The sequence below is a fragment of the Aquarana catesbeiana genome, linkage group LG08 (genome assembly GCF_042186555.1).
Source record: "Aquarana catesbeiana isolate 2022-GZ linkage group LG08, ASM4218655v1, whole genome shotgun sequence".
NCBI lineage: Eukaryota > Metazoa > Chordata > Amphibia > Anura > Ranidae > Aquarana > Aquarana catesbeiana.
Genome location: NC_133331.1, coordinates 78,618,648 through 78,641,710, shown reverse-complemented (window position 1 = coordinate 78,641,710; position 23,063 = coordinate 78,618,648). Strand labels below are relative to the sequence as shown.

General features: G+C 42.5%; 1 protein-coding gene across 3 annotated transcripts in view; it reads right to left on the bottom strand.

The window, feature by feature from the left end:
- MYOF (myoferlin) overlaps positions 1–23,063 on the bottom strand; it is a gene marked incomplete in the record, with an annotated part of 231,955 nt that overhangs the window by 164,542 nt on the left and 44,350 nt on the right. For all 3 annotated transcript variants that reach the window (XM_073596030.1, XM_073596031.1, XM_073596032.1), the window contains 2 exon segments: positions 9,092–9,183; positions 22,082–22,137. In XM_073596030.1, coding sequence (XP_073452131.1) covers positions 9,092–9,183; positions 22,082–22,137 — 148 coding nt within the window.

Here is a 23,063-nt window from a genome sequence, read left to right as displayed (position 1 = left end):
GCTGGATTCTTGGACAGTTAAGTGCACTTTTATTAAAATTCAGGAGCTACAGTATTTGTAGCTGCTAACTTCTTCATTTAGCCTGAAGATCCTCTTTAACCAAAGAAAAAAAAAAAATTTAAGATTAAAACACTTAAGTGTGAACAGAAACGATTGTCATGCGATTCTGCATATTGAACGCAGTCTGATGTAGGGAAACCAACTTAAAGCATTTATTTGTGAATGGGGACCATTTCCCTACTTTAGAATGCAGAATCACATGCCAATTGTTCCTGTTCGCACTTGTACACTCAAAAAAAAGTACATGAGCTTTTGTTGAGTGTATTTGAGTGTTTTTGGATCCATAGACTTCATTAGAAGCCTATTTGTCTGAAGAACTCATCTAGAACTGCTCTACTCCCTTTGCCCAGTCAACAGAGCTCGTGTGTGTTATTTTACTTCCAGTATTTTTTTACAGTACTGATTGGTTAGGTCAAGCTATTCACAGTACATAGGAGCATTCACACCTATCCTTGCCCTTTAAGGGGTCCTATTCCTCTATGTAATCACACTCTTTACAGTAAGTTTGCCTCCTATGTGTATGCGTTTCAGGAAGGAATCTTAAGCATCCTGAAGAATCCCCAGAGAACCACCAACAATCCATGTAAACTTTGCCTCTGGTGGACTATAAATATGGAACCCGAGCTGCCAGCCAAGAGGGCTAACCACTTAGTCACTGCTTATATTTTGCCTTCTCTGGTTCCTCTTTTTCCCCTCAACACATTAAGACATTTTATTTTATTTTTTTTTAAAAGCTCATTTTCATTACACACCTTATTTCAGACCCAGTGAGGTAATTACTGGGTCTATGTGTTTCTCTATGCTGCTGGGAAGTCAGCAGGGTGTTGTACACAGCTTCATGAAAACATCACAGCATACTGCCTCAGAACACCTTCTTAAGAGCCCTCAGAGCGAATGCAAGTAGTGTGTTCTTGGAAAGAGTCATACATATATCAAAAATTCTTGATGGGTGGAGGTCAGTCGAAAGGAGGGGACATTTCCTAGACAGACTACATTTGCACTGTCAAAGCAAAAGAAACAGCAGGTGCCGCCCAAGTGTAGATTTATTTGAAACAATAAAAAAAAGTTGTTAAAATTGCACTTATACAATGTGTGTGCATTTCTAACTTTTTATTTTTTCAAATAAATCTACACATAGGTGGCAGTGCCCGCTGTTCTTTTGCTTTGACAGTGCAACAGTTAAAATATTCTGAACTCATACAGAGGAGCTTCAGCCATTTCAATTGGACACCTTTATATTTGGAACTTTGCACATACTTTTACTACACCAAACACACCTTGTGTATTTTCCCTTTTGCATTGCGACACCCCACTCCCCCAGCTACCTTAGTGCCATATAGTTTCTTTTAGTGCATTTGTATTGAGCCTGTCCTAGGTAATGCCCATAATTGATGCTCCTTGAGAAAGAATCCAATGCATAAAAAGGAGTAAGCCAGGAACAGCAGAGCTGGGGAAGAAAGGTCTATATCAGGAGCAAAGTTCAGCCCTCCATCTGTTGTGAAACTACAAGACTCAAGAGGCATGCAAGACCCTGACTGCCACAAGCATGACTCCCACAGGCAGATGCATGATGGCATTTTAAGTTTCAACCCAACTGGAGGATTGAACTATGCCTTCCCCTGGGCTAGATGATCCAAGAGGTCTTGAAGCCAAGAAATGAGGGGGGTACTATCTGACTTGCTGCAGTTTTAATGCACACTGAGACACCGTGTGCAGTGAAATCAGAGTAACCAATTTCAGTTACCACATTTCAGCCATTGACCGGGACATACACACACTATATTACCAAAAGTATTGGGACACCTGCCTTTACACGCACATGAAACTTTAATGGCATCCCAGTCTTAGTCCGTAGGGTTCAATATTGAGTTGGCCCACCCTTTGCAGCTATAACAACTTCAACTCTTCTGGGAAGCCTGTCCACAAGGTTTAGGAGAGTGTCTATGGGAATGTTTGACCATTCTTCCAGAAGCGCATTTGTGAGGTCAGGCACTGATGTGGACGAGAAGGCCTGTCTCACAGTCTCTGCTCTAATTCATCCCAAAGGTGTTCTATCGGGTTGAGATGCAGACCAGTGAAGTTCCTCCACCCCAAACTCGATCATCCATGTCTTTATGGACCATGTTTGTGCACTGGTGCGCAGTCATGTTGGAACTGGAAGGGGCCATCCCCAAACTGTTCCCACAAATTTGGGAGCATGAAATTGTCCAAAATGTCTTGGTATGGTGACGCCTTAAGGAGTTCCCCTCACTGGAACTAAGGGGCCAAGCCCAAACCCTGAAAATAAACCTCACGCCATAATTCCCCCTCCACCAAATGATTTGGACCAGTGCACAAAGCAAGGTTTATAAAGACATGGATGAGCGAGTTTGGGGTGGAGGAACTTGACTGGCCTGCACAGACCTTTGGGATGAATTAGAGTGGAGACTGCAAGCCAGGCCTTCTCGTCCACATCAGTGCCCGACCTCACAAATGTACTTCTGGAAGAATGGTCAAACATTCCCATAGACACACTCCTAAACCTCGTGGACAGCCTTCTCAGAAGAGTTGAAGCAGCTGCTGCAAAGGGTGGGCCAACTCAATATTGAACTCTACAGACTAAGACTGGGATGCCATTAAAAGTTCATGTAAAGGCAGGCGTCCCAAAATAAAATGATATGATATTATATGATATTATATATTTATACATTTATATTATATTTATATATATACACACACACACACACACACACATATAGTATCTCACAACCCCTCACATTTTTGTAAATATTTTCTCTTTTCATGTGACATCACTGAAGAAATGACACTTTGCTACAATGTAAAGTAGTGAGTGTACAGCTTGTGTAACAGTATAAATTTGCTGTCCCCTCAAAATAACACAACAACACACAGCCAAATAATGTCTAAACCGCTGGCAACAAAAGTGAGCCCAAAGTGTCAATATTTTGTGTGGCCACCATTATTTTCCAGCACTGCCTTAACCCTCTTGGGCATGGAGTTCACCAGAGCTTCACAGGTTTCCACTGGAGTCCTCTTCCACTCCTCCATGACGACATCACAGAGCTGGTGGATGTTAGAGACCTTGTGCTCCTCCACCTCCCATTTGAGGATGCCCCACAGATGCTCAATAGGGTTTAGGTCTGGAGACATGCTTGGCCAGTCCATCACCTTTACCCTTAGCTTCTTTAGCAAGGCAGTGGTCATCTTGGAGGTGTGTTTGGGGTCGTTATGTTGGAATACTGCCCTGCAGACCAGTCTCTGAAGGGAGGGGATCATGCTGTGCTTCAGTATGTCACAGTACATGTTGGCATTCATGGTTCCCTCAATGAACTGTAGCTCCCCAGTGCTGGTAGCACTCATGCAGTCCCAGTCCATGACACTCCCACCACCATGCTTGACTGTAGGCAAGACACACTTGTCTTTGTACTGCTCAGCTGGTTGCCTCCACACACGCTTGACACCATCTGAACCAAATAATTTTATCTTGGCCTCAGACCACAGAACAATGTCCTTAGTCTGCTTTTCTTCAGCAAACTGTTTGCGGGCTTTCTTGTGCATCATCTTTAGAAGAGCCTTCTTTCTGGGATGACAGCCATGCAAACCAATTTGATGCAGTGTGCGGCATGTGGTCTGAGCACTGACAGGCTGACCCTCCACCCCTTCAACCTCTGCAGCAATGCTGGCCACACTCATAAGTCTGTTTCCCAAAGACAACCTCAAGATAGGATGCTGAGTAAGGATGAGCTCCGGCGTGTTCACACACTCCACATGCAGAGCCCGCCAGGAAGTCGGCATGGCGCTGTGCTAATCACAGGCAGTGAGACATTTACACGATGTGCGGCTGCAGAAATCAGGAAATGCAGCGCCATGCCGACTCCCTGGCGGGCTCTGCACGTGGAGTGTGCGAACACACCGAGGCTCATCCTTAATGCTGAGCACGTGCTCAACTCCTTTGGTCGACCTTGGCGAGGCCTGTTCTGAGTGGAACCTTTCCTGTTAAACCGTTGTATGGTCTGCCACCGTGCTGCAGCTCAGTTTCAGGGTCTTACAGGGTTCTTATAACCTAGGCCACCTTTATGTAGAGCAACAATTCTTTTTTTCAGATCCTCAGAGAGTTCTTTGCCATGTTGAACTTCCAGTGACCACTAAGAGTGAGAGCGATAACGCCAAATTTAACACACCTGCTCCCCATTCACAACTGAGACCTTGTAACACTAATGAGTCCCATAACACCAGGGAGGGAAAATGGCTAATTGGGCCCAATTTGGACATTTTCACTTAGGGGTGTACTCACTTTTGTTGCCAGCGGTTTAGACATTAATGGCTGTGTGTTGAGTTATTTTGAGGAGACAGAAAATTTACACTGTTATACAAGCTGTACACTCACTACTTTACATCGTAGCAAAGTGTCATTTCTTCAGTGTTGTCACATGAAAAGATATAATGAAATATTTATAAAAATGTGAGGGGTGTACTTACTTTTGTGAGATACTGTGTGTGTGCGCGCAATATATATATATACACACACACACACACAAATATTTTGCCTTATTTCTTTTTTAAAACTGAGTGGGTTGTTTTACAAGGTATTTGTTCACATATACTTTAAAAACCAGTAACCTTAAAAAGGTCAGTACAATCTGATATCTGTTGCTTAGTTTGAATTGGAAGAGTTAACAGTTGGTCTCAACCGGCAGATGAGCTTCCTCAATGAAGCAAAGACCAAATATGTATTGTAGAATAACCAGAATTTATTGAACATTTGTCTCCTTTCAGTAAATGGATTACAGGAAACTAAATGTATGATTAACCCTGTACATAGTCCCACAATGAATGCACACAGTAAACCAATTATTCTGCACATGCTTCTTGCCCTTTAAATATATTCTACTAAGTCAGCCAGGAAAGAACGTATAACATCGGAATGTACACACATTATTCCTATTCGAGGGCTGCGCTCTATTTTCTCCAGTTGCTAGGAGACCAACCACACCGCATATGGAAGTTCCAATAACCACACACACACGCTGATGCTTCACTTTTCTTATCGGCAGAACAAAGAGCTTCCTAAAAAGGTTTCCCTTCTGAAGAGGACTCCACTATTGTTCGGTCATGGATTGTACATCAGACTATGAAACAGCAAAGAATGAACAATATGAACTAGCCCTAGTCTTCTCTGTGTGACCAAAACAGGTTTTGTGGTTGGTATCGAAAATATGTGGATGTTTGGATAAGTCATGTGACCAGAATTGCTCACGGCACGACAAACAGTAGGAAGATATGAGCATAGCTCATTGTCATAAAATGCTTTGAAAATCTTTTTTTCAAAGTTAATCTAAGTTACACAATGCAATCATGAGAGGATCCCCTTCTCTGGCATTCATTACAGCAGTTGAATTAGTCTAATTTTGTTTAATGAATAGTGAACCCCTAAAGCACTTCTATTGTGCATCACCTTCCCCAATCCCCCTCTCCCCCCCCCCCCACCACCACCATACACCTACCTTTGCCTCTAGCACTCTAGCCCTTTTGGTAAAAAAAAAAAAAAAAAAAAAAAAAACAAAACATAAAAAAAAACAAAAAAACAACCCTATAATGCCAATGCAGCGATATCCCAAGGTCCCTGGGACCTGAGGTTACTAATTTAAAAAAAAACATTCATAACCGAGGTGTGTCGTTAACATGGATGCATTCGCCCTAGATCAACGTCATGCATTGCAGTGATGCGGACAAGTCAGCTGCCAGCACCAGATCAATGGGACACCAAGGCCAAGATGCACAGTGCCCCTCTCGCATCATAGCAACGCACGATACATATTCTGGGCAGGTGGTAGGCAGGTCCACTCCCAACTCTCAGGAGAGGACAGCAGTGCACCTCTGTCCAGATCTGCTCCATCTCACATGCTCTGCCATGCTGTTAGGGCCACGACCTTTAAGGGCTCAGGGGAGAAAAGAGGATTCGGGGGGGGGGGCCCTCTTATGTCTAGAGGGGAGAGGAGAAGAGTGGGGCTTCTGTGATGGAGGGACTCTGATGTGATGGTGCTTGTGTGCATCATCCCGGGCTCAAGTTTCCCCATCAGTGGCAAGTAACATTTTTATTAGACTGGGGTGCCTTGAGATTTTGCGCACTTTTAAAGTTTGCTGAGGCTGAAAAGCGCTGGCTTATACAACACTGATTATTCAGACTAAAATCATTAACTGTGCAGGTAAGATCAAGTTACATCCCACTGCTGCCAATGATACCTTCATCTCCCTCAATCTTACAAGTCAGCCGGGAGCAAAACCCCAAGAGTCGGCCCTCGCTCCACACTGCACTTGAATTCAAGAAAATGGGCCAAACACCTATGACATCTTGGAAATTCAAGTTGTTTATTAGACAAGTACTGTAGACCCTCACCAATTACTTAAAGTGGACCCACAACAACTACTCCTAGGAACAGCTAGACTCCTCCCCAGAACCAGTTTGCCCCATCCATCTCGGTAACACTCTGCTTTCTTCTCTTCCCATCCTTACCCCCCCCCCCCCCCCCTTCTCCTTACTTTTCTCTTGTCTATTACTTTTCTGCACTAAAAATTGTGGCCCAAGCATTGTGCACCTCTAAATTGATTTTGTGCTCCCTCTACTACCTGAGCTCATTCCTCTTTCTAATCTACCTGGGCTCTTTTCTCAGCCCTTGTTATGTCACAATCTGCAGTTCATCCCTTTTCTAACATCCGCATTATCTACAGATTAATAGTGATTGTAAGCCTATCTCTGAAGCTGGCCATACATGAAGAAAAAAATGGAACCTATTCCCCTATCCACACATTCCAGGTGGACAGGGGAATCCACCTCGCTGCACTATTGTACTCTGAAAGTGGGGAGACTGCCCTGCTGTCAGATTATACAGATCAGCGATGCAGTCATTGACTGCAGCCGCTGGCCGAGTGGATTTTATTCCACAGGGCAGTTGAACAGATGTCGATCTACCTACCGATCAACTCCCGTTCAACTGCAGTGGCCACACATGGATCGAAATATGGCTGGTCCTTGCTGAACCAGCCAATTTCGATCTATGGCCACTAAGTCCTCTAAGAACCCCATCTTTTCCCCACCCCCACTTAATTCCCCCTCTCCCTCATAGCACCCTTCCAACCCCCAACTACCATTTTCTGTACAGTTCTTTTTTTTACCACAATACTAGACCTATAATATACTTACCTCTTTTCCATATCTCCTACTTAGAAAACCCAAAGTTTGTACAAGAACACTATTTAGGTGATCAATGTAGGACCATGAAATGTGAACATACAAGTAATCGGTGCATTAAAGCTCACTGCTGCTAAGAGAGAACCTGCTCACACCTGTCAAGTACATACCGTATATTATAAAGCTCATAGAGCCCTATAACATGTCAAGTTTATATAGGCAAATAGGCATATGCAAACATGGAAGACTCAGGAGACCGGAATATCTAGTGCTCTTCTACTAGACATGCTTTTCAGCCTCCCTACAATGGCTCTCTGAAGACTGGACCATATTTAATTTCTCTGCCACAGAAGTAAGCCAAAGAGAACATTATAGGAATAGAAGGTAAAAGAGGTACAGAAAGAAAAAGGAAAGCATGTAGCTGCATTCTATAATGCCCTATAAACATTTTATTAAAAAAATACAAATAAAATAAAAAGTAGTGCACAATATATGCCCTCTACATGATGCCATTTTATTCAAGTTTAGCACGTTTTAAGAACTTATAACAATTATATTTCATGAATTTAATCAAATTTCAGCAGTATTTTGGGTGTATTTTTTTATGTAGCAGTAACTGACCTCCACCCTATGTTTGCTTATACCAGGAGATACACAAACTTCAACCTCACCTATTCAGTTTGCCATTATTAATTACATGAACAGATAAGCTTCCTATAACATTCTATAAAGACAAGCCTTCGGAAAGCAGTTTTACTTTACCATGTTGACATATCCCATATTTCACTATAGAAGCTCTGTATCTCTTATGCATTTTATCTCATGAATCTGTATTTTATCTCCACCTCATATGGCACTATTATAAGCAGTCCTCAATAGACACCAGATCCTCAGCAGTACCTTCCAGGCCAGGGGCATTTCTGGAGTCCTAAGAGCAGGGGTACCCCAGGCCACACAGATTAAAATGTTGAGAGGCTGGTAGGATAACAATAACCTATGTCTTCAAATCAAATCTAAGATTAAGTTAATATTTTTAACTGAACAAAAATGAATTGATCTAAAAAAAAAAAAAAAAAAAAAAAAAAAAAACAACATTATGACAAAAAAAAAAAAAAAAAAAAAATTGATGGTTTGGATGAAATTTTACAACACTCCAAAAGTGTTTGACACATAGAATAAATCATTTGCGCATCTCAAATGAGACCTAGGGCACTCAATAGAAGACCCGGGGCACATGCCCTGGGTGCCAGAGTATAGCAATGCTCACGGTCCAGGCAGAAGCTATTGTTATTTTATGGGGCTATATACTGTATAATAATCTTACTGAATTGACTGACACAGTCTTATGGTAATAGTAATGCCTGTGTACCACAAACCCAAAACAAGTCATGGAACTAGAACAAAAGGAACCTGACTACCTGACTCCTGGGATTCATCCAGCTTTGCAGCAATGGGTCCATTTTTTAATGCTTTCAGGTAGAAACAAATTTAAAGTCAGCACATTCTGGGCACATCGGGAGCTGCATGCAATGCCTTAGCACAGGGTTTTGTACGAATTGAAAAGGCTTTGAAATGCCTGTAAACTCCAAGAGCCCATTTCAAATAGCACAAAACCCACCTACACATTTCAGGATCACAGACATCAGTAAACCACTTTGAAAAGAACATTTCTTTACCAAGAAGACAAAGGTCATTAAGCAATAACATGCAGTAACCCATAGCAGACAGATTTCACATAGAAAATATCAAGGAACAATGACTATTACTGAGGACTGGCCTATGTGCATCAATGGGCTATCATTGTAAGATACATTGCACAGCACATATACAGTCATAACCTACTTGTCTTTTCCAATTGTTTCAAAGTCTTTGACGACGACCTCCAACGTTGAGGAGTAGTCCAGGGGTATTCCCTTCAGATCAAACTCCAGAAGCTGCAAGAAGAGAAAGTGTGAAACTGGGTATATGTAGATGTATGTAAACCACAAAAATTCCACATCATATCATGGAATCAAAAGATTTCACACAACTCTCTCTCTCCACCCTCTGGGTCATGAGATTTAAAATCAAATTAGTTCTCGTCATGCTGCATCTTCCAACAAATCAATAACTAAGCAAGAAAAATACAATAAAAAAAATATGCATTTCATTTACAGGAAGTCACATATACAATTACCCAGTTTTGGCATCTGTTACAATTATTTTATTTTTAATCTGCACTTTGAGATTTGCCCATACATGGTTTGATTTATAATAGGGGACCATACATGCAGGAATTGCTCATACTAAAGGTGATAATAAAAAGCACCTGTACGCCTGATGTAGACAATGGGGGAAAATTAATAAAGAGCGTCATAGACACTCTTTAGAACTTTCATGTGCCTCCACAGGACAGATGCCGGTCTTTTTGGTTCTTAGACCAAATTAATGTACCTGTTGGAAACATGCTGTCAAGAAGAGGCACACTGAGGCCAGAGACTCAGTGCAGCTATCACACAGACAGTGAAGCAGCTGAGGAATGTTATAGCTGGGAGGGTGAAGCTGAGAGACTAGTTACCCCTCAGGCCTGCTCTCTACTTGTAATTGACAGCAGGTAGTGGGAGGATTCCAAACTCAATAGACAGGCGTAGACATTGGCTATAAACGGCATTTGTTGCCTGCTCACAATTAAAAGGCGAGAGTGGACCTAATGGGAAACGGTCATCACTGGTCGCTAGCAAACTGTCAGCTGTGAAGTGGACAGCAGCCTTAAAGGAGGAACATCACATAAAAATGGGAAGTTCCACTTTTCCTCATCTACAATATCGCCAACATTTTTGTTTTTCAGGGCACAGGTAGTCTTGACAGGTACCTGCTACCACTTCTGTTTAGATCACCTAGGCAAATTCAGCCCCTCTCCCTGCCAACAACCTCCTGAGACACATCACAGGTCCTAGGAGGCTGCGGGTCCACTGAGAAAGCAATGCAGTGGGAAGTTGGGAGCGTGAAACACAAGGAAGTCAAGCCAGCTTCGCACATCCAAGATGGCAGTGCTGGGGACCTGAAGGACTGGCCCAGGTGAGGATAGCTCTGGATCCCTGGACTGGTAAATGCACGTTTAAAGAGCAAGTAAACCCTGTAAACTAGCCCATTATGTGCCACTTACCTGCAAACGAAGCATGTGATGTCCCCGCTGCAGCAAGCATCCATCTTCACCCCTCTTCCTTCCGGGCAACGGTCTCCAGCTATGTGACTGGCTGGAATCGCATGCATGCGGGAGCCAACGGGCACGGGCCCTATAAAAACGGCACGATCATGCCCCTTCTATAGCGCGTATGCACCCATGACATTGGCGCAATCATACATGGTAAATATCTTCTAAACCGTGCAGGTTTAGGAGACATTTCCAGTACCTACAGGTAAGCCTCATTATAGGCTTACCAGTAGGTAAAAGTGGTCTGTAAAGGTTTACAACCACTTTAAGTCAGCAGTTACAGTCTTTGGAGCTGTTAAAGTGATTGAAAAGTCTTTAAAAAAAAAATATACCAAACAAGTTGCAATGGATTTGCACAGAGCAGCACAGATCCTCCTCCTCGGGTGCCTCTTCTGTGCTCCTGGCCCCTCCCTCCTGCCGAGTGTCCCCACAGCAAGCAACTTCTTATGGGGGCCCCCAAGCCGAGCTACAGCTCCTTGTGTCCATTCAGACACTGGGGTGTGGTTCGGCCCTGCCGCCCCTCTCCGATTGGCTGGCTAACTGACTTTGACAGCAGCGGGAGCCAATCAGGAGGGAGAGTCCCAGACGGCCAAGACACTTGTGGACGTCACTGGACAGAGATGGGACTCAGGTAAGTATTAGGGAGGCTGCTGCACACAGAAGACTTTATTTTAATGCATACAATGCATTGAGATTAAAAAAAAAAAAAAAACAACAAAAAACATTCTGACTTTATAACTCCTTTTTAACTTTTTTTTTTGTAGAGGGAAGTTCCTCTTTAACAACCAGTGACACATGGGGTAGCGATGGCAAAAATGCTGCTCTGCTACAGAGCATACAGTACAATCAATCTTTTTGATTTTAGTGCAGCCATGGTTCAATTAAGAAGTATCGACGGTCGCATATTTTGGTAAAGCTACTGAAACTGATGGCAGGGCAATTTTGAATGTGGCGCAGGACATTTTTAAAGGGTCATACTGCCAGAAAAGCAAAGCAAATGCATTATTGCATTCCCCCAATTTGTTGTACATGTGCGTACTTTATAGCATTGTTAGAGCCATTCATGCAGATGAAATTATAACAACTGTTTTGTAACTAAAAAAAAAAAAAAAAAAGACTGGCAATGCAATTTTGAAAGAAATGCACGCAGGCCATTTGAGCACTGGATGTGGTAATCAGATGTATGTGTTAAAGGGAATTTGCCAGGTCATAAGAGTGCTACCAATTCTGAATGGTTTCAAATCTTTTCTGCACTTTTTAGACAGTCATTGATGCGGCACAATTTCTCAGGTTTGAAGTTTAAGATTTACTGTCTGCACACTTCTCCAGATCAGTAACTTGCCATATAGAAAAGAGTTTTGCAAAGTGCATGTCCCCTGTACACATGACATGGGGTACAGGCTCCCCCATGCCTCACCTCATCCTCTAATGGAATTTGGTTGAAATAAATATAAGGCTACACACTGAGTACTGTATATAGACAAGATTTTATTGTACCTTCAAAACACTGGAACACCAGGCTCATTCCTCTCATAGGTTTCCCCCTTATTCATAGAGGTTTTTGCCCCCCAAATTAACTTGCCAAGTAGTGAAGCCAAGGATAAGGACGATAAAAAGACACTTGTTGCAACCTTGTTTCTGACCCAGTAGGTCACTCTAAACAAAATGAGCGCAATATACTGTTTTAGTATAGAAGATTTGCAAGAAATGGTTGCCATATCTTTATTGATTATTGGGGGGGGGGGGGTGCATTGGAAAAATCGCTCCTCTCCAGGACATTGTACTGTCAACATACACGGATTAGCACCTGCAGCCAAAAAGCTGTTGCCAGCTGATTGTTGAAATGCTTTTCTCAAATATCAATCTAATGATAGACTTCTATTGAACACAATTGAAATTTGACCAGTCCCCGCTGAACCAGCCGAATTTCGATCCATGTATAGCCAGCTTTAGTAAGAAAGTGTGAGTGTAAGAACATTTCATGCACTACTAAAGCTTATCAACTGATAAAAGTTTTGCCTCTGAAGACATCATGTGGCTTTAGCTTTGTATTATATGAAACGCAAAAAGAAAACTGCAGTAGAGGTATGTCCACTGCAAAAGGAAACTCTGGATCTAAGGAGGATCATATTGAACTTATCAGGACAGTGCAACAAATCATTACATTCATTATTAATCGACACCATAAGACAGCCCTGCTAAATGGTCTTTGAGAAAACTGTTACAGCAGGACTCCAGCCAAAAAGATGATAAAATGAAATACTCTAATAAAAGATAAATACAAAAAAGAGCTTTTGCTGTAACATTCATCTTCAATCCAGAGATTTAAGATCCAAGATATTTGCCTTTAGCCTAAGGCTAGGTTTACATCTATGCGGCTGCGCTTGATGCGCTTTTCAGGCACATTTTGTGTTTTTAAACCCTCGTTTTTGCATGCAGTTTTCATGCGTTTTACTTTTTCACTCTTTAAAAACACACTGTACATTGCTGGTTGCTAAGGAGGGGGCCGGGAAGCTGGCTGCCGCATTCTTAACAACTGTGTCATCAGATAGATATCTATATATCTCGCTATATACACACACACACACACACACACACACACACTCTCTCTATATACACACACACACACACACACACACACTTGTGCTCATAAGTTTACATACCCTGGCAGAATTTATGATTTCTTGGCCTTTTAGAATGAATATGAATGAGAACACAAAACCTTTCTTTCACTCATGGTTAGTGTTTGGCTGAAGCCATTATTATCAATCAACTGTGTTTACTCTTTTTAAATCGTAATGGCAACAGAAACTACCCGAATAACCCCGATCAAAAGTTTATATACCCCAGTTCTTAATACCGTGTATTGCCCCCTTTAACATCAATGACAGCTTGAAGTATTTGTGGATGAGACTTTTTATGTTAATGTTTTATGTTTATGTTTTATGTTTAAAGTTGCCCATTCCTCTTGGCAAAAAGCCTCCAGTTCCTGTAAATTCTTGGACTGCCTTGCATGAACTGCACGTTTGAGATCTCCCCAGAGTGGCTCAATGATATTGAGGTCAGGAGACCGAGATGGCCACTCCAGAACCTTCACTTTATTCTGCTGTAGCCAATGACATGGCCTTGTGTTTTTGATCAATGTCATGTTGGACTGTCTCATGTGCAGCTTCCTGGCTGATTATTGCAAATGTTCCTCCAGTATTTTTTGATAACATACTGCATTTATCTTGCTACTTCAAAGTAAAAGTAGCACAATTTCAATGTCACAATCGGTGTAACCAGGGTCTAAATGAACAAGCTGAAGTTAGAAGCTGACTGGCTTACAAGATTCTTTGTGCACCAGTTTTAGTAAATCTCCCCCAGTGTTTGAAACACTGTCAGGCAGTCCTACTTGACCAATTTTGGAGATCAACTAAACTGATGTTAAAACAAGTGTAATATCCACGATATTGGCTGGACCCTGTAGTGACTGCACTGTCCCACAGTGCAAAGGTGGATTAGGATTAACAGTGTATGGGGTTAGTGAAACAAACACTTATGTTTATATTGTTAATTAAAAGATCAAGGAGTTTGACCAGCATTTTTAAATTGATATTATGGTAGTAATCAAAAGTATCTATGGGTGTCAGACATTTGAACAGGGGCACAATTTCAGTGTTTGCCATAAACGTTATTTTCGCTAGATACAGTGAATCTGGAAAGTACCCACATTGCTTTACTTTTTTCCACGTTTTGTTATGTTACAGCCTTAATCCAAAATGGATTAAATTCATTATTTTCCTCAAAATTCTACAAACAATACCCCATAATGACAAAGTGAAAGAAAGAAGTTTGTTTAAAATCTTTGCAAATTTATTTAAAAAAAAAAAAAAAAAAAAAAAAAAAAAACACACACACACACAAAACAAAAATCACATGTATTTAAAGTATTCACAGCCTTTGCCATGACTCAAAATTGAGCTCAGGTGCATCCTGTTTCCATCGATTATCCTTGAGCGGTTTCTACAACTTGATTGGGAGTCCACCTGTGGTAGATTCAGTTGATTGGACATGGTTTGTAAAAGGCACACACCTGTCTATATAAGGGTTAACAGTGCATGTCAGAGGACAAACCAAGCCATGAAGTCCAAGAAATTGTTTGTAGACCTCAGAGACAGGATTGCATAGAGGAACACATCTGGAGGAAGGGAGGGTACAGAAAAATTTCTGCAGCATTGAAGGTCCCAATGAGCACAGTGGCCTCCATCATCCGTAAATGGAAGAAGTTTGGAACCCCCCATGACTCTTCCTAGAGCGGGCCACCCAGCCAAACTGAGCGATCGGCGGAGAAGGGCCTTAGTCAGGGAGTTGACCAAGAACTCGATGGTCACTCTGACAGAGCTCCAGCATTTCTCTGTGGAGACAGGAGAACCTTCCAGAAGAACCACCATCTCTGCAGCACTCCACCAATAAGGCCTGTATGGTAGAGTGGCCAGACGGAAGCCACTCCTCAGTAAAAGGCACACATGACAGCCCTCCTGGAGTTAGCCAAAAGGCATCTGAAGGACTCTCAGACCATGAGAAACAAAATTCTCTGGTCTTATAAAACAAAGATCGAACTCTTTGGCCTTAACGGCAAGAGTCATGTCTAGAGGAAATCAGGCACCGCTCATCACCTGGCCAATACCATCCCTACAGTGAAGCATGGTGGTGGCAGCATCATGCTGTGGGGATGTTTTTCAGAGGCAGGAACTTGGAGTCTAGTCAAGATCGAGGGAAAGATAAATGCAGCAATGTACAGAGACATCCTTGATGAAAACCTGCTCCACCACACTCTGGACCTCAGACTGGGGCAAAGGTTCATCTTCCAACAGGACAACCACCCTAAGCACACAGCCAAGATAACAAAAATAGGATTTTTATAACAGCTTACCTGTAAAATACTTTTCTTTTAAAGTACATCACGGGACACAGAGCCACACTAATCACTATGTGGGTTATAGGCCACCTTCAGGTGCTGGACACTGGAACACCCTAAACAGGAAGTTGCCTCCCTCTATAACCTCTCCCATACCGGGAGTACCTCAGTTTTGTAGCAAAGCAATACACGTGTATACTAGAAAGAGGGGCGGGACTTCTGGGTCCCGTGATGTACTTCAAAAGAAAAGGATTTTACAGGTAAGCTGTTATAAAAATCCTATTTTCTTTAATCGTACATCACGGGACACAGAGCCACAGTAATCACTATGTGGGATGTCCCATAGCAATGCCAACTGAGGGGAGGGAGACACAACAGAATTAGGGCAACATAAGACTAGAGGAGGAGGAGTTATACTGCTGCCTGCAGCACACTACACCCAAAGGTGATATCCTCATGCCTTTTTACATCCACCTGACAGAATCTGGTAAATGTGTGGATTGAAGACCAAGTTGCGGCCTTGCAGATTTGAGCCATGGAGGCTTAGTGATGCACTGCCCACGGAGCACTAACAGCCCTAGAGGAGTGCGTTTTGATTTGAGGGGGTGGAATCTACCTCTCTAAACCATAAGCTTGAACACTTACTTGTCAAATCCATTTAGAAATAGTAGATTTCGATACTGCCTGTCCTCTTTTAGGACCTTCTGGCAACAAAACATCCGTTTTCCGAATCTGATCAGTTGCCTTTAAGTAGACTTTGTCTGCTCTCACCACATCAAGAGAATGTGGGGATTTTTCTTCCATAGAACAGGGTTCTGGAAAAAACGAAGGTAAAAAGTTAGGAAAGTTTGTGAATAATAATATGGCTCTTTACAAGAAAGAGCAGCCAATTCTGATACCCTTGTTGCAGCAGATATGGTTACCAGAAAAAAATAGTTTCCTTGTCAAAAAGGACCAAGGGAATATGTCGTATTGGCTCAAAAAAGAAAAAAAAAAAAAAAAAAATGCCCGTTTTTGTAATGCTGACAAAACTAAAATTCAAGTCCCAAGGGTTCAGGGGTGACCTAACCGGAGATTAAGCAGTGTTACCCCCTGAATAAAAGTAACAAACTAAAGAATGCGAAGCAAGTGGTCGTTGACAGGCCGAGACCTGTCCTTAGAAAGTACTCAAGGCCAGCTTTATATCTCACCCCATCTGCAGAAAGTCAAGGATTCTACCTATGACCTATTTCATGGGGTGCAAACCCTTGGTTTCACACCAGGAGACATATGCTTCCCAGACTCCATAATATATAATTATGGAGGCCGGCTTCCTTGTATAAACCAAGGTAGATACCACTGAACCTGACAGTCCACGCTTCTTCAGAGTGTGGGCCTCAACAGCCAAACCGTAAAATTTAGGGTTTGTAAGGCAAGATGGAATACCGGACCTTTGCGAGAGAAGGTCTGGACGTGGAGGTAGGGTCCATGGGACCCCTACCGCCACCCTTATGGTCTCTGCAAACCAAGATCTTCTGGACCACAAGAATCACCAACTTCCCTTCCTGCTTGATCCTGCGAAGAAGTTGTGGACGCACGCAGAAAAGGAGGGAATGAATAAATCAGTAAAACTGATTCCATGGGAACACCAAGGCACCTGTTCCGCATGCTAGCGGATATTTTTAACATAAAGAGGTCAATCCCTCTGTTGAACCTGGGTGCAAACAGATCTACGTCTGGGATCCCCCATCTTTGACCCATTGTCAGAAAGATATCGGGGTAAAAGAACCATTCTCCTGGGAACAACTGCTGGCGACTCAAAATAGACTGCCTGCAAATTTTCTATCCCTAGAATGAAAAACTGTCGATAGCCAAGGTACATTGTTCTCTGCCCAAGATGGGATATGATTCACCTTTCTCTGGGCCGCAAAACTTCTTGTTCCCCCTTGATGATTGATATAGGCCACTGCTGTAGCATTGTCTGATTGGATCCTGACAGGATAGCACCGTAAATTAAAGTCCAGGCCCTCAGGACCAAGCGCTCTGCCCGAATCTGTAGAATGTTATTTGGCAAGGTAATTTCTGATCTGGACCACTTCTCTTGGACAGTTGCGTCCTTCAGGACTGCTCCCCAACCTAAAAAAGGTTGGCGTATGTTGTTACCACTTCCCAGGTAACTGTAGGAAGCATTTTCCCCTTTGCAGATTTTTGGTTATTAACAATAAACTGAGGCTCTGGCGCACCTTTGGAGTCAAGTTCCAAGCCGATAGGATACTGTTTTGCAGCAGTCTCGAATGAAACTGAGCATAAAGAATGGCCTCGAATTAAGCCACCATCTTTCAAACCTCATGCAAGCTGAATAGAAGGATTCATCTTGCTTCGACCACCTTAATCAGTTCCTTTATGGCGCTGATCTTTGCCTGGGGCAAGAATACCCTTTTCTAGATGTATCTATGAACAGACCCATAACCTCCTTAATGGTTTTAAGGAAGATTTCTCTAGGTTGAGAATCCAACCTAGGTATTCCAGGTAGTTGAATTTGGTGACCATACTTTGGTCTAAGCGGACTACCGACTGGTCTATCAAGAGCCGATCATCTAGGTAAACTATAATCGTTATACCTTGGGCCCTGAACCTCGCTAGAGGAGCCAGAACCTCTGTAAACACTCAAGGTGCAGAAAAAAAGAGCTACAAACTGAAAATGAAGATTTTCTACCTTGAAGTAGATATTACTGGTGAGCGGGGAAATATGCCCACGGAGGTATGCACCCTTGGAGTCAAAAGTTCTCCTCCTTGTAGGATGGAGACAACTGATTGTATTGACTCCATGCGAAAAAGAGCAGATATCCAGGAACCGGTTTAGATTCTTGAGATCCAGAATGGGTTTGACATCTCCATTAAATTTTGCCGTGAATAAAGGTTTGAATAAAACCTCAACCGAGCTGTTTCATGCGGACCAGCATGACCACTCTTTGCCATAGGATGGTCCAATGCTAGAAAGAGACTTAATTTCCTCTGAATCTTTAGGAACCTTTGATCTGAGAAAACAAGGAGACGGGAACTCTTGAAACCCCAGATTGTACTCTAGAGCTATTGAAGAAGCCACCCATCTGTCTTAACATTCTTTCTGCCAGACCCTTGAGAACTGCAGAAGTCACCCCCCCCCCCAAGCGAGCGGGGGCACCCCCTCATAAGGAGGCATTAGTATCTTGTTTGTAGATTTCTTTTGTCCCTGGGCTTGACCCTGAGGATTACCTCTTGAACTTGACGGCAGAAGCCATAGTGACTGCCTGGAGGCTGATGCCCCAGGCACCGGAGAAGGAGCTTGTTTAAATGAACTACATTTACTCATTTACTTCTTTTCTTAAATGGCAAAGGGGTACCTTTCCACTAGAAATTCTTTGGATGAATTATCCAAGATATCCCAAACAGCCGTTCACCGCAAAAAGGAAAACCAGCAGGAGTTTTTTGGGTTTTTTTGTTATTTTTTCTCATGACATTTTGGCTGACCAATTTTTCAACCATAGTATTCTATACATAGTGTATGTACCAGCCCAGCGAAAGGTGTGAGGCCTGAAGATAGAATCTGTTATAGCATCTTTTGCCAACATAAAGCTACTAGGAGCTTGCCAGATGCTGGGCCTGCTGAACAGGGATAACGTTGAGCAGCTTTTTAAACTAGTCCCTCAAGGATTTGACATTTTATTTTATATATATATATATATATATATATATATATATATATATATATATATATATATACACATATATATACATACATATACACACATTTTTTTAATAGGAATTCTAACTCTTTATCTGTTGGATCCCTAAGTATTTGAGCATTGTCTGCCGGACAAGTCAAACTTTTAATCAGAAGATATAGCAGCATCAATTGCTGGTATCTTCCACCTTTAATACGTTTTTTCCTCCATAGGATAAAGTGTGAAAAACTTTTTAGGAGGGGAAAAAATGCTTAGACACTGGCTAAAAAAAAAACTGTGGTACCCCCGGTATTGGAGGGGTTATAATGGGAGGCAACTTCCTGTTTAGGGTGTGCCAGTGTCCAGCACCTGAAGGTGGCCTATAACCCACATAGTGATTACTGTGGCTCTGTGTCCCGTGATGTACGATTAAAGAAAGGAGTGGCTACAGAACAGTCCTGAATGTCCATGAGTGGCCAAGACTTTAACCAGATTGAACATCTCTGGAGAGATCTGAAAATGGCTGTGCACCAACACGTCCCATCCAACCTGATGGGGCTTGAGAGGTCCTGCAAAGTAGAATGGGGGAAACTGCCCACAAATAGGTGTGCCAAGCTTGTAGCATCACACTCAAAAAGACTTGAGGCGGTAAGTGGTGCCAAAGGTGCTTCAATAAAAGTATTCAAAGGCTGTGAATACTTATATACATGTGTTTTTTTTTTAGTTTTAAAGATTTCAAAACAAACTTGTTTCACATTGTCATTTTGGGGTAGCGTTTGTAGAATTTTGAGGAAAATAATGAATTTAATCTATTTTGGCAAAAGGCTTTAACATAACAAAATGTGGAAAAAGTGAAGCACTGTGAATACTTTCTGGATGCACTTGTGTAAAACATCCCTAATCACCATAGTACCCCAGCCTTAAACAATCTGGTGCTGGGAATGCCTGCTTCCCCTTCAATGCCTAAATCAAGAGCACTTAAATAAATTGAAGGTGGTGTTCTTGCATGTCCAAGTTTTAAGCCTATGTTCTGCCCTTGAATTAACCACAATCCCAATGAGAAAGCACACTGGGAGAAGCCATGGAAAGAAATAGGCAGCCATGTGCCAAACCCAACAGTGAAATGTCAACTATGCCAGCTTTACATCCAGCTTTTGCAGAGCTATTGTTAAGGGTTAGAAAATCTTCACAGGTGTCTTCAAAATATTCATAACTACATTTACGACAGAGCTCTAAAGCACATCAAAAGCCAAATGCTTTGACTTAGAGATCTGCTATTACTTGTAGTGCCGCTCTAAGCAAAAAAGGGAAATGTGTATGGTCTCACTGATACTCAGCAATCGGTGGCAGCTGAAAACATCACCATCCAGTAGTGTATAGCATACTTAGAAGAATCGCTGCACTCCCAACGCTGTATCCTGGCCTAGGCCAACAAGGCCCAGGCCTAGGGCAGCACTTTGCAGGGGGGCAGCACGGAAAGAGTCCCCGATGGCTTGCTCTACACTGTTAGTGTAGCGCTAGTCTTATAGGGCAGACTAGGCTGAGAGGCAAATTAGTCTATTGCCCCCATAAAGCGGCTGCACTGCTTCCAGTATGCGGAAGGCCGGAATTCCTCAACTGTGGGGGGGGGGGGGTGGGGGAGGGGGCGCTGCTTCTAATTTTGACTGTCCTCTCATCCTGGACCACAAACCTTCCTCACTCTGCTATGTGTTTTCTGCTATACCATTGGCATGGTAATATCTTCTTATGCTCTCCATAAAATTATCAGTAATTTGTGCTTAAAGTAGAACTATAGGCAACACTTTTTTTTTTTCATTTTGGATAGAGTAAGGCAGGGTTATAGCCCCTGTCAGTTTATTTTTTACCATCCCTGTCCCATTGCAGAGATTTCCCTTCACTTCCTGCCCCATAGCCAAACAGGAAGTGAGAGGAAATCTATGCAAATTAAGGGAATCCATTGCCCCCACCCCCCCCCCAGGCCCTCAGAACTAGTGTCCCCACTAGAAAAAATTTTAAGGGCCGGTCTTAAACAGCAAGGGGTGTGGCCTTGACAGGAAGGGGTGGGTCATATTTAAATTAGGGGTACATCAGTTTAGTCAGGCCTAGGGCAGCAGAAAACTTAAATGCACTACTGTGCACTCCCTATCCAGTCTGCAAGGATAAATGTGTGAGATGGCCTCAGCTTTGACCTCTATGACCAAGCCCCGGTAGGTGGGGCGAAACATGTCAGAGGGTATGGTTTGTAAAGTAGTGCAAGGCTGAGGCCATCTCACACATTTAACCTTACAGACTGGATAGCGAGTGAGGCAATGTGTGGCTAGAGATATTTGGATAGGACTTTGACTAGAGTAGGAACCCCGCAGGTTAATTTTTTTGCTGTCGGTGCCCATTGAAAATTCACTTCCTGCCCTGGAAACCATAAGTGGGAGGTAATCTCTCCAAACTGAGGGGAAACCACCTTTTATACCCCCTTTCCTTATATTTCCACCCCAGGGTCAAAAATCACTTTCACTAATAAAGAGTATGAATTTCTCCATACTGGTAACATCAATAGATTGGTGTATCTACAAAGTAAAACACATTGTTAAGAGGTTTATTTGATACAGCTTACAAAAAGGACAAACCATCGGTGAAAATTATGAGACTTGTACACATTTGTGTTTCTAAAAATGGTGCTTATAAATACAGTATTTGGGGCACTATAGAAACTTAGTGATTAGCACGTCTGCCTTGCAGCACTAGGAGCATCGATTTGAATCCCAATCGACACACTGCATGAATAAATTTTGCATGTTCTTCCGGTGATGGCATGGGTTCCCTCCAGGTACCCCAGTTTCCTCCCACACTACAAAGACATGTAGGTAGGTTAATTGGCTCCTCTCTATATTGGCCCCAGTATGTGTATATATGGATGTGAGTTATGGATCTTGTAAGCTCCTTGAAGGCAGGCACTGATGTGAATACACTATATATTTCATTAATTCAACATTGCCAAATACACAAAAGGGAAACTTAAAATAACACCAATCTAAGCTCACTATATAAAACAAACATACCTCTTTCCATACTGGGTTGAGTTCATTGTCTATCGCTTTAGTTTTCTTTTTCTCAGCTGTAAAAAAAAAAGAAATGCAATGTTAAATCTTTTTTTTTTTTTTTTAATTAAAAGAGAGAAAAAACAAAACACACACAAAGGTTTTGATTGTAATAGGACAACAGCTTGCCCTGCAGAAGAGACCCCTTGTGCTGCTCATTAGTAAGCCAGACGGAACAAATATGCTTAGGGACCTTCTGTAAGTGGATGCATTGTGCTGATCGGCAACAAGAGTTAAAAGGTGAACGTCAAAACTTAGGCCCCTTTCACACTGGAGCGGTTTGCAGGCGGTATTGCGCTAAAAATACCGCCTGAAAACCGCCCCTAAACAGCCTCCGCTGTTTGTTCAGTGTGAAAGCCCGAGGGCTTTCACACTGAAGCGGTGCGCTCGCAGGACGGTAAAAAAAGTCCTGCGAGCCGCTTCTTTGGAGCGGGGAAGGAGCGGTGTATTCACCGCTCCTAAACCGCTCCTGCCCATTGAAATCAATGGGACAGCGCGGCTATACCGCGGCTATAGCCGCGCTGTACGAGCGGATTTAACCCTTTTTCGGCCGCCAGCGGGGGTTAAAACCGAACCGCTAGCGGCCGAATACCGCTGCAAGAATGACGGTACAGCAGCGCTAAAAATAGCGCTGTTGTACCGCCGACGCCCCCACCGCCCCAGTGTGAAAGGGGCCTTATGTATACCATTTTCACATGAGCTTATGGCCAATGAAGTGCACATAATAAATTTTGTACTCTAAAATTAATGAATGGGCATGCTGTGTCTGCATGGTTAGAAACGCAAATTATTATTATTATTATTTTTTTTAAATAATGTCCCATGGGTATTCTTTGTAGACTCTCTACTCCTGTAAACAATTATCCATCATTCTCTTTTATATAGAAAAAGTGAAAAAAAACACTTTTATTGCATATGTACCAAGATCGGGAAAGTAGTATAT